The sequence below is a fragment of the Pelobates fuscus genome, chromosome 12, assembly GCF_036172605.1.
Source record: "Pelobates fuscus isolate aPelFus1 chromosome 12, aPelFus1.pri, whole genome shotgun sequence".
NCBI classification, from domain to species: Eukaryota; Metazoa; Chordata; class Amphibia; order Anura; family Pelobatidae; genus Pelobates; species Pelobates fuscus.
Window position 1 is genome coordinate 94,492,442 of NC_086328.1, and position 17,220 is coordinate 94,509,661.

The 17,220-nt window shown below is 38.0% G+C and overlaps 1 protein-coding gene across 4 annotated transcripts in view; it reads left to right on the top strand.

The window, feature by feature from the left end:
- PHRF1 (PHD and ring finger domains 1) overlaps nt 1–16,555 on the top strand; it is a 78,810-nt gene extending 62,255 nt beyond the window's left edge. For 3 of the 4 annotated variants that reach the window (XM_063437846.1, XM_063437845.1, XM_063437847.1), the window contains exons 14-20: nt 4,275–7,024; nt 7,807–8,071; nt 10,761–11,014; nt 11,561–11,738; nt 12,997–13,055; nt 13,336–13,464; nt 15,659–16,555. In XM_063437846.1, coding sequence (XP_063293916.1) covers nt 4,275–7,024; nt 7,807–8,071; nt 10,761–11,014; nt 11,561–11,738; nt 12,997–13,055; nt 13,336–13,464; nt 15,659–15,805 — 3,782 coding nt within the window. In that variant the 3' untranslated portion in view covers nt 15,806–16,555. The remainder of the gene's footprint in view (nt 1–4,274; nt 7,025–7,806; nt 8,072–10,760; nt 11,015–11,560; nt 11,739–12,996; nt 13,056–13,335; nt 13,465–15,658) is intronic. The other variant, XM_063437848.1, reaches the window with a different exon arrangement.
- Nucleotides 16,556–17,220: the final 665 nt, after the last annotated feature.

Genomic DNA, 17,220 nt, shown 5'->3' on the forward strand with positions numbered 1-17,220 from the left:
GAAAAACAAGTTACCTGCGCTCTCTCCTTAATCCCTATGTATTTTTAAACAAATGGAGTTTTTTTAGTTACCTCCAATGGCCATGAGAGGACTAGCCCACCTGCCAACGTCAAGGCAGACCCTCCCTAGGTGGGTCCTAACTCTAACCATTCACCTTGCTTCCTTGAGCCTCTGGCAAAAATCTCTGAGACAGAAAGGGGTATTTTTTTTATATACACCCCTATATATTATTAACCCTTAATAGGGAACACATGGGATGGGCGGCTGCATTGTAACATATATACATAGTCCTGTTTATGAATAGATTTCCAGACAATGGTTTGTATTGTCCCTTGAATATATTTGTATAATGCAATCATATCCCTTCTGAGGCCCCGTTTTTCTAAATTAAAAAGATTTACATTTGTTACCCTTTCTTCATAACTAAAATGTTCCATTCCTTTTATTAATTTTGTAGCCCACTTTTTCAAGTACCATAATATCCTTGTTTAGGAAAAAATACCCACACGTGCACAGCATATTCAAGATGTGGTCTTACCAGTGATTTATAAAGAGGCGAAATTATATTCTCTTTTCTTTTTATATGTGACAATACCTTACTGATCTTAGCCACTGCTGATTGGGAATTGTTATAGGCAGCAATGTCAAATCCTTCTTGTGTGCTGTTATCCCTAAGTCACTACCATTTATGTGTAAGTTGCTTATACGCTCTTTACCCTGAAGTGCATCATTTTGCATTTTTTTCTACATTAAATTTCATCTGCCATTTGAGTGCCCAGTAACCCAGTCTATCTAAATCTCTCTGCAGCAATGTAAAATCTTGCTCTCATCGTATTTGCAGAATTATGTCGTTTGTAAACACTGAAGCATGGCTTTTAATGCCTATTTCAAGATCATTTTCTAAATGTTAAATAGAAGCAGTCCCTGAACAGGACCCTGAGGGACACCACTTACCACTTTTGTTCATATTGATTACCATTTACCATTAATGACAATTCTCTGTACTCTATTTTTAAGCCAATGTTTTACCCAAGAACAAGAATTTTCATCTAGACCAATTTCTTTTAGTTTGAATATTAACCTTTTCTGTGGAACCGTTTCAAACGCCCTGGAAAAATCTAAGATGATCACATGACTGCAGCACCCTGATCTATACTCCTACTTACTTCCTTGTAGAATGCAATTAAGTTAGAGTAAATGAAAAACATTATTTGTTACTATCTTTTAAAAATATATTGTTGGCCATCATAATCGTGCTTCATTATTCAGTTTCCTGTCCAATATAATTGTGGTGCTCTAAAGCACATAAAACACTTTGTCTTGTAATGTGCCTGCTCGGAATATAGAAAAGGTATAACCTGGTAATTCCCATTCTATGTAACATTTGCAATCTTTAATTATAAAATCCTAATTATTTTACCTGATAAAGGCTTTAAGAGTATTTTGTCAGCCTAAAATGAGCACTGCAGTCTATTTTATTGTATTGAGACATTTTTACAGGGTGAGCCAAAATGTAGAGTAGGGTTTCATGTTACATACAATGAATGCTTAATAAAACAAATACAAAAATTAGATAAAGAGGCAGCAAATCTTACAAGGATTCCCCAATCTTGTGACAATATAGAGATCAAACAATAAATAGACTGCACCTTAAAAACGAATAACCTCTAGATGTGATCACACGGCAAAAAAGGTAAATAAATAAATGTGGAGAGACACTAAGACAGTGTGCAAATACCAGGAGCTGACATAAAAATAATATTATGCAAAAATAATAATAAAATAATAGTCCAAAGTCCTACAATAAGTCCGAAGTGGTAAGTTCCACAAAGTATGGAGGATGCTTGAGGATGATGTCAGTCTTTACGCCTATGCACTTGTAGTTCGGTGATGATATGTGAAGATAAAAGCAGGAAAACAAAAATCCCAATGGTACAGTATGTCAGCAAGATGAAAGGGGATAAAATATTGATAATATAAATTACTCACAATTTTCAGAGCTAAAATCCAGCTCTGATATTATATGCGTGAAGTGGAATGATCCCCACTCAAGGATATATAGGGTGATGCTGGTCAGCAAGTAGTGCAGGTGAAAAGTCCAGCGATGATCCGGCTCGGCCGATAATAAGAGAAAATAAAATATAGTGCTCTCTGTATGGCAGATAAAAATGCAAGAAGAAAATAAAAATATACTCACAGTATATAGAGCAGGCTGAACTGCTCGGTCTAAGCGTATGGGTGGTATAATCCCCACCTATGGATTCTTTGCGCTATTGCGTGGGTTTATAAATTATAAGTAAGGTCAGGTTAAAAAAGGTTAAAAAAAAAAAAAAAAAGGATATTTAAAGGAATATGGCAAACAAGATATTTTGGTGCCAAAAATTCCTTTATTACAAATATAAAATATAAAATGTATAATATCTAGACGCGTTTCACCTAAAGAGGCTTCTTCAAGTAGATAATATCTAGACGCGTTTCACCTAAAGAGGCTTCTTCAAGTAGATAATAAAATTTCTATTATCTACTTGAAGAAGCCTCTTTAGGTGAAACGCGTCTAGATATTATACATTTTATATTTTATATTTGTAATAAAGGAATTTTTGGCACCAAAATATCTTGTTTGCCATATTCCTTTAAATATCCTTTTTTTTTTTTTTTTAACCTTTTTTAACCTGACCTTACTTATAATTTATAAACCCACGCAATAGCGCAAAGAATCCATAGGTGGGGATTATACCACCCATACGCTTACACCGAGCAGTTCAGCCTGCTCTATATACTGTGAGTATATTTTTATTTTCTTCTAGCATTTTCATCTGCCATACAGAGAGCACTATATTTTATTTTCTCTTATTATCGGCCGAGCCGGATCATCGCTGGACTTTTCACCTGCACTACTTGCTGACCAGCGTCACCCTATATATCCTTGAGTGGGGATCATTCCACTTCACGCATATAATATCAGAGCTGGATTTTAGCTCTGAAAATTGTGAGTAATTTTCATTATCACTATTTTATCCCCTTTCACCTTGCTGACATACTGTACCATTGGGATTTTTGTTTTCCTGCTTTTATCTTCACATATCATCACCGAGCTACAAGTGCATAGGCGTAAAGACTGACATCATCCTCAAGCATCCTCCATACTTTGTGGAACTTACCACTTCGGACTTATTGTAGGACTTTGGACTATTATTTTATTATTTTATTTTTATGTAAGTTAGGCGCACCCTTTTCATTTCTGTTTTCGTGTTTTATGTTACTTATATAAGGGGATTAGGGGAACTCCCCTTTTAAGGTGTGCAGCCGTTCTAAACTATATTTCTCTGTGGCTACTAGCGCTGACTCTTCACCCCATTCCTTTTTATAAATACCAGGAGCTGGCCTAGAATATGGCTACAATGTATAGAGATATAGGTGCATAAGAGGATATGTATACAGTGGTACTGTGCCTTTAAAAAGAATGTGGAAACAAGATGAATGTATAAAATAAATAGTATAGATGGAAAAATAAGTTGATAAAAGACAAATGTCTTATAAATACTACATTAACAGATAAATAAATAGATACGTAAATGAATAAATAAATGAATAAATAGCTTGAAGCAATATGTGCAGTGCAAGTGCCTCTATTACTGCTATAGAACAGAATAACTGGCACTTGTTCCAAATTATTTACTTTGTATCTTAAAAAGATGCAAAAATGAAATAATGTAATGCTATAGCAATACAGTATATGGAACTGTAGGCTAAGATGTTACATACTGTAACAATGATTGGTAGAAAGCAATGGTCTCTAAACAGTTGTCTCAGGAGGTCCATTGCATGGGCAGTAGCCCCATCCTGTTGAAAACACATTTCAGGATGATTTTCCACTACAGGACGTAAACACTTTTCAATCATATCCCGATATCTCACACTAATAAAATTGTTTGGATCCAATTGTACAAATTTAGGTTTAGTTTAGATAAATTTTTAGGTTTTTTTTAATATTCAATAAAAGTGAAGTTGTAGTTATCGTTTCACATGTGTTCATTCTCTACTGCTATTGTAGTGTTTGTGTTTATGCCCCTTTTTTTCTCGGTGGTAGAGCTATCCGAACATAAGTAGTGGTAGCTCTTACTCCATAGATTGTTCAGTCTAGATTAGGTCTCCATTTATAAAAGTCAAAACTGCTGTATACTTAGTTGATCTAAAATCTGTAAATGTAAAGTCAATGTAAAACACTACTGAAGCTTTTTTTTTAAATTCATTTTATTTATCTTCTTCTGTAGCTGAAGCAAAAATGCAAAGAAATTCTTCAAAGCAAGAAGATACAATGGAAGGCCAGAAAGAAATGACCCCTTCTCACTCAGGATCATCTACCACTTCCTCATCAGATACTTGGAAGCCCATTGAACAGCATCCACAGTTAAAGTTGACTTCATCTGGTCTTTATTCCTTGTCTCCATCACCTTCCCCTCCTCCAGCATCATCTGCCATTGGTCTAGAAAGAGTACCTCTGCCCTCTTCTTCATTGCCTGGGACATCTGCATTCAGACTTAAGAATGCCTTTACTCCAAGAGTTGTGCAGGTGCAGTCTTCTGCTGCTCGTTTGGCTTCAAAGCATGTAGAACCTATCCGTTTCAATGGAGCTGTACATAAGACTGAGCCTCCCAGTCCCAGTGATCATTTGCCACTAAAAAGGCTAGATATCAAATTTTCAATAAAGTCACCTGCAAAGAGGTTGGAGATTTCAGAACTTCCCAGGATACCAAAGATCAAAAAAGAGACAGGCAGTAGTTCCCATGAAGAAGATAGCAAGCATATGCTGTCCTCAGAAAGCACAAGCTCAAATTTTAGCCTTCCCAGTTCTTGTGTCAATCAGTTAACGGGTCGAGGGGACAATAATCAGTTGGGAAGACTCAACACTACAGAAAGCAAAATGAAAAGCTCTAGACAAGAGACACATGAACAGCCTCAAAAACAAAGTGGTGAAGTATCTTCTAGCCATACAAGTTCAACCAGTAGCTCAAGAAGTGTGGGATCGGTTGAGGTGGGAGGAGGTGGTCTCCGGATAACAATCAGTCGTAGCTCGAGCAACACCTGTAGACAGTTCAGTCCTAGTTCACGGGCTCCCTTCCGTTCCACTGATGGTAAAATAGAACAAAAAAATACACCCCATCAATCAGCAACCTCTTCAAAAAGGGATAAACCAGTTAAGAATGAAATTTATGACCCTTTCGATCCAACAGGCTCAGATTCAGGTTCAAAAGACAGTAGCCCAGAACGACCAGGGCCTTCTTCTGTGCCATCTTCTGTGCCATCTAATATGCCAACCTCTACATCATCATCCACATCACCAGTGACTCAAAATACTGCACCGTCCAGTGGTGTCAAAGTAGGTGCATTTCGAAGCTTCAGATTCCTTACCACCCACTCAAACAAAATTAGTGTCTCTAAACTTGGTCCTGCCTTCTCTGATATGTCTCCCAGCAGCAAAGAGCATAGTGTACCTGAAAAAGCCGGGGACTTGAGTCCTGTGTTGCCTTCTTATATAAAGGTGGAAAAAGAGATCAAACAGGAAATTGATGAAGAAGAAAACAATGAGAAGATACCTTTCAAAATCTCTTGCCCACTTTCTGGTTTGAAAATTACTTCTGATCTGAAACCTGGTGGTGTTCGTGGTTTTCACTTTGATTCAAAAGAGGAGAACCGTGTTTCTATAAAACCTGATCCCGAACCTCTGCCGAGCAGAGTTATTCATCAGAGTAACAGAGTGGTTTGGGAATTGGAATCTCCCACACGTTCCCTCTCTTTGTCCACTGGTCATAATATAGATCTATTGAAAATGAAAACCACTATTAAGGAAGAGCCAATAGATTGTTTAAGGTCTAGATCTGGAACACGGTCTCAAGACCGAGAATCAAGATCAGCCTCTTGGTCCTCCGAGGAGGAAAGAAGAGAAAAATCCAAATCAAAAACACACAAAGGAAAAAGAGCACGTAGTGATAGGTCCAGCTCAGGCAGCTGTGAGCGTTCCAAGAAAAAGCGTCAAAAGGAGAAAAAAAAGGAGAAGAAAAGAAAAAACTCTGAATCCAAGGAGAGGAAGCGGTCAAGGTCAAGCAGTCGAAGCAGTTCTTCACACAGAGCTTACAACAGTAAGAAAAAGAAGAAAAAGAAGCGCGAGTCCAGAGGTCAATCTGTTAGCCCTGAAAGGGATAAGAAGAGGAAGCACAAGGGTGAGAAGAACTACTACAACAAAGAAGGGGGCTTCAGGGTAAAGGAAAAAAAGAAACCCAAGGAAGAAAGAGGGAAGCAAAGATCAAAGTCGCCACAGATGGCAAAGGAGCACAAGGCTCATCGATCAAAAGACAAAAAACATTTAAAAGAAAGGGAGTCTTATGAAGAAACTTTTCTGGCCCCAGATGGAGATGAAAGGCCTATCACTTGTACTGTTACTGTAAAAACAGAATTCCACACAGACAAGGAAGAGACAAGGAAAACTACAATAGTTTCACCCAAAGAGGATGTAGAAAGAGACTTCTATCCTGTTTTTGAAAAAGAGGTATCAGTTGATATTCCCGTAGTGAAAGAGGAAAAAGATGTTGAGTTTTCTAGTAATGATGATGTAGACAAGATAGAAACAAGTAGCCCACCATGGTCGCCATCTCTCCTGGATTCCATATTTCCTGAAGGCAAAAGGGGTGATGCCCAAGAGACACAAATGAAAGAGGAAATTCCTCTCTTAAATGAGTTGCCACTTAAGGCGGAGGTTATTAGTCCACAAGCCTCTCCATTATCATCAGACAGTGAACCTCCAGTTCCTAAACCCCACAGCCCTCATTCCAGCCTGGAAACCATCCAGCTAGTTAGCCAACCCCCTGTCAAAACAGAGCCTGATGATATGCAGTGGTCACCATCTCACTTGGATGATTTTCTACTTACTGAGCTTTCAGATGACGTGTGCTCAGCAGGAGCAGCTAGCCCAGATGATGTGGACCTTGAAGAAGCCATCTTGATGAAACGAGAAGGCGACTATAAGGTAAATGATTTGACAAAGCAACGATGTAAGGCAGAAGCGCTAGTGTAAGAGAGGTTGTGATTGTATATGCAGTTTTTGTGTTTGTACTGTTGCTCCCCATAAACAAATGTAATAGCAGTGTTTAACATACAGTTTAGGGAATTGCATTTACGTTTTTCGGGAAGATAATACATTTAGATAGAGCTCCACTTTAAGTTTTTCTACGGGCACAATAACCACTATGGCCTACTATAGTGGTTATAATTTCTGGAGTACCCTGGCATGGTTTACCAGTAAGCATGCAAACCGTTTTGTAACCGTTTGCCTCTTACCTGGATACCACTCGGTCTCAGCCTCTTGTTCCTATTGAACCTGCCATTCATTCATTGGCTGGGAGCTCCTACTGAGTGCCCTCAGCTAATGAGAGGAACCTATGTGCAAAGAATATCCTCCAGCGGCAATACAAAATATCTCCATGTGTACAGTGTTTCGTACTGAAAAGCTGCACATACAGGGTCATTGTGCCATGACCACTCCAAAACACTGAAGTGGTCATGATGCTTGGAGTAACTCGTTAAATGATTGCAGCCTTACACAATGTATACCTTTCTGACATTCCAGCACAACATGATGTGGATATTCTATCTGTCACAGATCATATTTAGAGGGTCAAGGATTTTGTTCCCCTAGATATTGATAGATTAATGAGATAATGTTCATGAGCATAAACTTCTAGAGTTAAGTTCTTGGATTTTGATGTGCAGTCTATATTCCTGAACATTTTCTTTTTCTTTTTCTTTTAGGAAACTCCCTTAGTAAGTTTTTCCAAAAAGCAAGTGATCCCCTTCTTACAGGATGAAGGAGCTTCTGGCGATGAAGAGGCAGGAAATCACATTAATGAGGCCACCACAACAAATAGTTTTCCACAAACAGGAGCAAACAAAGGTCTGAGCCCATCCAAAACAGACATTGAGACACTTTTGGGTAAATCCAAAACTCAGATCAAGAGAGTCTCGTGGAACCTTCATAGTAAAGATGCAGTGAGTTGCACAAAAGAAACGTCCTCAAGTAAGTATAAATGCATTCATAGTTTGCTGTATTCCAAACTGTTAACATAGAGCAAAGTTACAAATCTCTATTAATCAACACGTTCATGGCTGCCAATAAGCTGGTAAGAATGTTGATGCTGCCATAACCTTACTGTTACATTTACCATTTTCATATCAGTCAATGTAAGCTATGCTTTATGCTAAATACTCACATGATTATTCACTAAAGTTTGATTTTTTGTGAATTACATTTGGATGGAAAAAACTGAAGCAAAAACGGATTATCTGGGAAAAAGATTTCCAACTCCGCTGTGGTCACAACTTGACTATTTTTGAGTAAGGTTTTTTTCCACGCAGAATTAATTTTCAAAAACTCAAAGTTTAGTAACCGTCACAAATTTAAGATTACAATACTGCTGGAAAGGAGTTAAGACACTTTAATGTTACTATTTAAAAATTTGGCAAATTCAACATCTCAGATGACTTGGAAACATGTTTCGTACAAATAAACGATATATCAAAACATTTTGCAGTGTTGAACACCTCCCCTGACTTGATGACACGCACAGGTAATATTTAGATGAATTAAGAGTAGGTGTGATAAATAAGGTTATCAATTTTGCCATGTTCTAGTGTAGTTACAGTGTTTATGTCCTTTTTAATTAACATTAAAAAAGGAAAATAAACTCTTTAAGTACAATATAACATAGCAAAATTGATAACTTAAAGGGAAACTCCAGTGCCAGGAAAACAATCAGTTTTCCTGGCACTGCCACTCCCCTCTCCCTCCCACCCCCCAATCCCCTGTTGCTGAAGGGGTAAAAACCCCTTCAGTAACTTACCTGAGACAGCGACGATGTCCCACGTCGCTGCTTCACCCTCCGCCGCTGCTCCTCCTCTGCATTGCGTCGGCTGGTGGGCGATACTGATCCCGCCCACTGACCAGGGAGACCTCATGCGCATTAGCGCTCCCCATAGGAAAGCATTGAAAATGCATTTCAATGCTTTCCTATGGGGAATTGAGCGACGCTGGAGGTCCTCACACAGCGTGAGGACGTCCAGCGACGCTCTAGCACAGGTTTCCTGTGCTATGATCCAGGAAGTTCCTCTTTAGTGGATGTCTAGTAGACAGCCACTAGAGGTGGAGTTAACCCTGCAAGGTAATTATTGCAGTTTATAAAAAAACTGCAATAATTACACTTGCAGGGTTAAGAGTAGGGGGAGTTGGCACCCAGACCATTCCAATGAGCAGAAGTGATCTGGGTGCCTGGAGTGTCCCTAATAATTGCCCATGTGGATAATACCTGAAATGTCTGTTTAGAGGTAATGTAATGAAACACACGCATTTCATCCTGTGATGTAGTTGATGTAACTTGCAATGCATGTTTTATTAATCTCACAATATGGCTCAACATAGTAGGATTAATTATGAAATCTTGGTTTTGGTCTGATTTTTAAGATAAGAAAGTTTTCTGACTTTGGTACTACTGGCAAAAAAAAATGGGTTGTGAAATTTGAATGTTAAATAGATTGATTGAAGTCTTGCTTAAAATCACTGTCACCTATGCCAGATTGTATTGTATGCCCTAATGTTTAATCTTGACCTATGTGATGATAAAGCACATGCAATGACTGCTGTTTCAGTAAATACGACTTTATAAAATTGTGTTATTCTGATCATGTGAGGTGAGCATTTTGTATCTGAACAGAAAATGAGCCTGTCTGCACTAAGCTTTTAAAGGCACCCACACCATTTCAGTTCATTGAAGTGGTCTGGGTTCAGTGTCCCAGGTCCCTTAATCCTGTAAAGCTAATTATTGCAGTTTTTAAGAAACTGCAATAATTACTTTGCAGAATTAACCCCACATCTATTGGCTGTCTACCAGGAACTTCTGTGATGTTAGGTGACAGACACTGGCCGTCCTCACGCTATGCATGGAAAAGACCAGCGTTACCCAAAACCCCATAGGCAAGCATTGTATAATGCTTGCCTATGGGGGAAATCCTAATGTGAGCGCAACCATTGCCGCGCATGTGCATTAGGTCTCACGTGCTGGCTGACGGTGGAGGAGCGAAGGCGGACCCAAGCGCACTGGACCCAGGTAAGTGACAGAAGGGAGCGCATTTGTTTTCCTGGCATTATAGTTTCCCTTTAAGCATTAATTGTGTGGCCAAAGGTAAAAAAAAATTAGCACATGACTCCCTTTCCCGGGATATATATGCCCTCTGGGCCTCCTATACTAATGTAGAAACACCTGTGACATTGTACATGTGCATATTTTTACATGAGTTTAAGTGCATTGTATGCATTGTACTTGTAAACTAGTCCAACAATATGTATAGTTAATTGGTACACTCCATAAAGCTAAATTTTGATTCACAACAACAAAATTTTTACTGTACTATATACAGGGTTATTCAATAAAATGAGAGTTAAAAGTAAATTTAACATTTACGGCCAGAGTAACCGAACTGAAGGCATAGCTGAGAATTTTTCCAATTCAGCTATTTTGACTTTCAATTTGAAACTCATCTAGGATTATTTACTTAAGTAAGAATACAAACCGTGTTTCCAATTAGACTATGATTTAACTTTTAGATTGTAAGCTTGTTTTAGCCCCTACTGTTACAGTATACGTTGAGCACTTAACACAACCCAATTTATTATGTGGATGATTCTAAAAATAGTTTGTCTTTTTCTGTGTAAGGTGTTCTACTCCTTAAGCCTGAGCACATAAAAGAGGAGCCAAGACCTGATTCACCCAAACAAACTGAAACCGGGTCTGCATTTTCAGCAGATTCCCCATCTGATATTTTCAATACTCGTCCGTGGAATCTCCCAGACACTTCCATCCGGGATTGCCTGCAACAGGTGTCCAATCAAATTTCATGGAATTCTGTGAACAAACCTGTCAAAGAGACCAGTCGATTGCCTTGGATTGCAACAGAGACTCCTGTTCAGGTGCTGTAGCTTTTTAGCCTTGAATGACTGATTAAACTTATGAATACATAAAGAAGCACGTCTTATTTTGCGTTGAATTGTGCACACAGTCATTAGGCCATTCTGCTCTTCCTGTAAACAACATACATTCCGCTGCCTACCTAATAATCACAATGGCAGAAGTGTAGCCTATGCATTTATCTTTAAAATGTAACTACCCTATGCTACTGAAGGGGCATGATCTATACACCAAAACTACTCCATCAAGCTAAAGTTGTTTTGCTGACTATAGTGTCCCTTTAAGTACCTTTTTCCAAAAGGTTACATCTGAGTTCCTTATGTACTTTTATCAGAATTTTAATTAAATACTGCAAGCTCTCCTGTGACATCTAAACTCTTAGAGAGTTTTATTATATCATTTATTGTATCATTTATAATAGATTTATTTGGTACAACAGCTTCCACTTCTTAGTTGCAGGTTGTGTTATGAAGCAAGATGCCAGCTAGGATTCATACCATAAAATGCTCACACACATGTGCATGTTTTTTTCTACACCCTATGCACAGGCTTTCCCACAGACTCTGCCTCCGTTACCTCTCCCGCCAATCTTTCCTCCCTATGCCCCTGTCAGTGAGCCGACCATACCAAGCATCATGCTGAGCAGTGGAGCAATGCTAAGCCAGACCCCAAAGCCTGGCAGCCTTGCTACAGCTAATGAACCGAAGATGCAAGTTGCAAGTACAGGTGGGTACAGATTCCCTTTACTTCTGATGTTGAAAATACCAATATAAAATAGACGATTATCTACAAAGCACCCTATTAAGATGCAGATCTGCACCTTCTGCCGGCAGCAGTTAGAGGAAGGGATTATTCAGCTTCCCATTAATCTTAAAGATAATGCTGTGTACATTCCATAGGACCCTGTGTGGGAGGTATTTAGTGGATATGTATTCTAGTTCTAGTAGTTTCAGAAATGTAAAAATGATATTGTTTGCAACACATGCCACCTATTTCGGTACTAGGTTTCTCATAGAAAACTTTGTGGAATCCTTTACATATTACTTAGGATTTTACATTTCAGTAAATGCTAGCAGAATGCTCGGTTGTATAGGGAGAGGTATTAGCAGTAGAAAGAGGGAAGTGCTCATGCCATTGTACAGAACACTAGTGAGACCTCACTTGGAGTATTGTACACAGTACTGGAGACCGTATCTCCAGAAGGATATTGATACTTTAGAGAGAGTTCAGAGAAGGGCTACTAAACTGTTTCATGGATTGCAGGACAAAACTTACCAGGAAAGGTTAAAGGATCTTAACATGTATAGCTTGGAGGAAAGATGAGACAGGGGGGATATGATAGAAACATTTAAATACATAAAGGGAATCAACACAGTAAGGGAGGAGACTATATTTAAAAGAAGAAAAACTATCACAACAAGAGGACATAGTCTTAAATTAGAGGGACAAAGGTTTAAAAATAATATCAGGAAGTATTACTTTACTGAGAGGGTAGTGGATGCATGGAATAGCCTTCCAGCTGAAGTGGTAGAGGTTAACACAGTAAAGGAGTTTAAGCATGCGTGGGATAGGCATAAGGCTATCCTAACTATAAGATAAGGCCAGAGGCTAATGAAAGTATTTAGAAAATTGGGCAGACTAGATGTGCTGAATGGTACTTATCTGCTGTCACATTCTATGTTTCTATCGAACAGAGTGTTTTGCAACATTTTGATCAATTTTGTATGTGAGGAATTCTGTGATCAATTATTTTAGTTGTTTTTTTAAAATCATGTTTGTGATTTAATCAGTTATCCTCACAAAAACACTAGTATAGAGAGTCTTTTTGTCAGAGTTATTGCTTAAATCACTTTGTCACATTTTCCCATCATTTAACTGTAACAACCTTGATTGGAAGTTAAAGATTTTAGATGTAGAGTAGCCACTTTTAGCTAGGAGAACTTTGTTATAGTTTTACTTTTCTTGCTTTTTTGTTTTCCCACAGGTGAAGGGAAGGCGAAATCAAAATCATCTTTAAAAGGAGAGAAGGTTAAGAATGACGAGGTATGAAGGAATATGTTTAAACTTACTTTAAACTCATCCTCTTGTAGACGTCAGGCCATGTAGTTGTGATAACATTTAATATAATCTCACACATGGCTATGTTCTTTTCTTGTTATGTTATTACGTAATTGTATATTGCACTGTTTTACTTGTTTCTGCTAAGCTATGCATTGAAAGTTTTCACAGAATTAATGTTTTCGATGTCTATAGCAGGATCTTATGGAAAAGTGTCTCTTGTCTGTCTTTCTTCTGATATATTGTACATGGTCTTTTTTTCTAGTATATGAAAAAGCTGCATATGCAGGAACGTGCAGTTGAGGAGGTGAAATTGGCTATCAAGCCATTCTACCAGAAGCGAGAGATCACAAAGGACGAATACAAAGAAATCCTTCGCAAAGCTGTGCAAAAGGTAGTGGCTGCGCATTGTGTACAAAGATTTCATAAATCCTCTAATACACTCAATTTGCAGGCCCAGATGCTTTTTGGTAGAGGCAATAAAAAAGACAAACTAAAATATAGCCAAACTCTTTACTTGCTCAAAATATTCTCTTTGTGTTCTTAAAGAAATCACTTGTTTTCTGAGCCAAAAACTAGAACATAAATTATTATTGATCGGAACATTTGCTCTCCTGTTAAAGATGGAGTAAAATGCATTCAGGTGTAAAAATAAAATGGACTCATATGTAAAAATGACAGAATACACAAATAACTGTGACAATTTAAAGAGCCAAGAACAGTTCTCAATCACTGATTGTAAAATCTGATACATATCACCAGTGGTGGATCTTCAGCGAGGCATAAAAGGCAATCGCCTTGGGCGGCACATTCCAAGGGAGCAGCAAAAAACAGGGGGTGACAAGCTGTCATCCTCAGGCTGGTATTTGTATTCCCAAGCAGAGCTCGGAAAGGGAGGGAGATTGGGAGCATTTGCAGCAGGATAAGCTGTCTCTCTCCTAGACAGCAGCAGCAGTCAGTCAGCATGCACACCCCTCCAGATCATCAGCTAGTGGAGCCTTCCAGTTCCGACTTGACATACTCCCTGACAGACCATGCGGTTGCTCTCTATGGCAGCCTCTCCTCCTGGGTCATGCTAAGTAATCTGTTGGAAGAAGTCTGGGAAGGCAGGATCATAATAGGTGAGCAGGATTAAATTGGTGACAGATGCAAAGAGCTGTGCTGCTTGTACACGTAACATATTGTCCCAGTGCTGCCCTGACTTTAGGGACCCTGGAACTGCACATAATGTCAGTTTAGAGATATATATAAACAAAAATAGATGAGAGGTGCACTCACAGGTCTTGATTCAAAGGTTCGTGATCAACGTTTCGACCCCTATATAGGGTCTTTTTCAAGATCAATTATACAGTGTAAGAGGTAAGTATATATAAGCAAATAATAATTACACCAACAATAACTTACCAAATCAGTGCGTGAGACAACCGCCTGCCGTCCGAAACCCGGAAGTGCACCAAAAGACCACGTGACAAAGTTGGGAGCCATTTATTTTTAGAAAAAGCTCATATTTACATATGCACAGACTATAATGCTGTTTTCTATACATAAAAGCTTCCCATCTATATATACATAGACTATAGTGAGTTAATACTGTCACACTCCTACCTATACACACACAAAATGTCTCTCTCAATAAGTAAAATGCTCATATATATATATATATATATATATATATATATATATATATGTATGTACATGCACACTCCAACCTATAAACGCCCAGACTATATGTCTGTTACCTATACGTAAAAGGCTCCCATATACATGGTATATATGGCTTTTATGGTCTATGGCTGAATTATGCAATTCAGTTAGGTAATAAAGCTTGCACTTTAATGTATTTCAGTCATAGTGCAATCTTTATTGCTTATCTTACTTTCATTAGAGTGCAAGCTTTATTAGCTATCTGAATTACATTAGGATGTGAGCTTTATTGTCCAAAATAGGTGCTGTCTCTCCTAAAGAGGGATGCTTGAGAATTCTGTCATATTGTGTCGGTAACATTGCTCCTGGAAACTGATGTGTTCTGAAAGCTAGACATAACACTTCTACTTTTCCATGTCCAGCCTGAATAACAAGTTAGTTGCTTAATACACCTTTGTTTGTAAAATTATCGAAATGTGTAGGAGTCAAGTGTTTCCCTTACTTCTAACTGTTGGTCTGTGCTAACCATATCCTATCCTGGAATTATAAATAAACTGAATAATTGCACTATTGCACTAAGGATTCTGTATGGTCTGGTAATGGAGGATATTCAGGGGGTGACGACGTGAGTTACTGCACAGAGTGACACCAACCATAGTGACACCACTGACCCCCATTTGCCCCCCCGCACCCCCCCCCCCATTTGTTTTACCTTGTTGTATGAGTATTCATGTGGTTTTATTCTATTTATCTAGACGTTCTGGGAATTTGACTGAAATTTTATAAGGGAAATATTTAGTGTGTATATATATATATATATATATATATATATATATATTTGTTTTGTTCTTGTTTTGCCTTGTTTGCATTCTGCATAATCTAGATATGTGAGGTGTTTGACTTCATTTATCAGCTTAACCTTTATTTTTTTTCCCCTACGACAGATCTGCCACAGCAAAAGTGGAGAAATCAATCCAGTGAAAGTAGTCAACTTGGTAAAAGCATATGTGGACAGATACAAACACCTGCGCAAACACAAGAAGTTGGAATCCGAAGATGATCTGTTCACAGGGCGCGAGTCGCCATTATGAAGAGTCTTTGTGTGTGGAGGTAGATGAACTTGGAACTGTGCAGGCTCAGAGATCCAACCACAGGGTTATTCTGCATGGGAAACAACCCACTGCAGTCGTGTATGAGGACTAATAATGTGTACAAGAAGATGATCTTCTTTCAAGACACACAATATTTTCGTTTTCACCAATTCTCTCATGTTGTTTTTTTGTTTTTGTTTTTTTTTCAACCCTTCTGATACATATTGCACGCCCAAACACAAAAGAAAGATTAATTTTACCTCTTCACAAAGTTTTTGCACACTTGCAAAGGCATTACATATGTGAAAGGTAGGCAGGAAAAAATGTTATTTCACATCCAAACTGAGATAAAGCAGGGACTTTGTGCTATCCCCCTCCGAGGTCTCAGTCTTACCAATGCCACCGAAGAAGGATGACTAAATAAATTTGTATAGAAGGCGCCTGTTGCTGTGTGTCTCATTGTTGCCAATGGATGTGAATAGGAGAATGGAACATCATAATCGGAGCAATGAAAGAACGTTTCCTGGAGGAAAGATTCCGTCATTCAACACTGAAATATGTTTGAAGAATGACAAATTCCATCTGATGTTGTAAAGCAATTTTCAAGTTTTTTTTAGTTTTTTTTTTTAATTATGTTTTAATTTATGAAATTAATTTCTACGCCAGGTTATTAGTTTAAGAGTCAGTCCCATGTTAGGACTAAAGAGATGGGGTCAATCGGCTTGAGAAATAAAGTCATATATTAACTGATGTTTTAATGTTTAAGCAAGACTTCACAATTACAAACTTTACAGACACATAACTTTGCAGGTTTTACGGCATATACAAAGGGTGAGACCTATCCCGATTAACCCCAGACCGTTTTTCAGTTTTCTTACCGTTGAGGACCAGGGCTCTTTTTACATTTCTGCGGTGTTTGTGTTTAGCTGTAATTTTCCCTCACATATTATATACAGTTTGTCTTGCCATTAAATGGTCTTTCTAAAAATACAATTATTTTCATCATATCATATAATTTACTATAAACATTTTTATAAAATATGATGAGAATTTTTTTTAAAAATCACTTTTTCTAACTCTGACCCCCAAAATCTGTTACGCATCTACTACTGCCAAAAAACACTGATGCTAAAAAGTTTCTAAATTTTGTCCTGAGTTTAGAAATACCCAATGTTAGCACAAGTAGCACTTTGCTATTTCCAAACCATTTTCAAAACTAACACAAGTTACATTGCAACACTGTAATCCTTTAATAACCCTTCACATGTATATATTTCTTAAAAGAAAACAACCCAAGGTATTACCGTTTTACCACCAATCTATGCCAAATTAAAAAAAAAAAGTTGTTTTTTGACACACATAGCAATTTAAGAATACATGTACTGAGAACTTTAAGGGTTACTGCCAAAGAACAC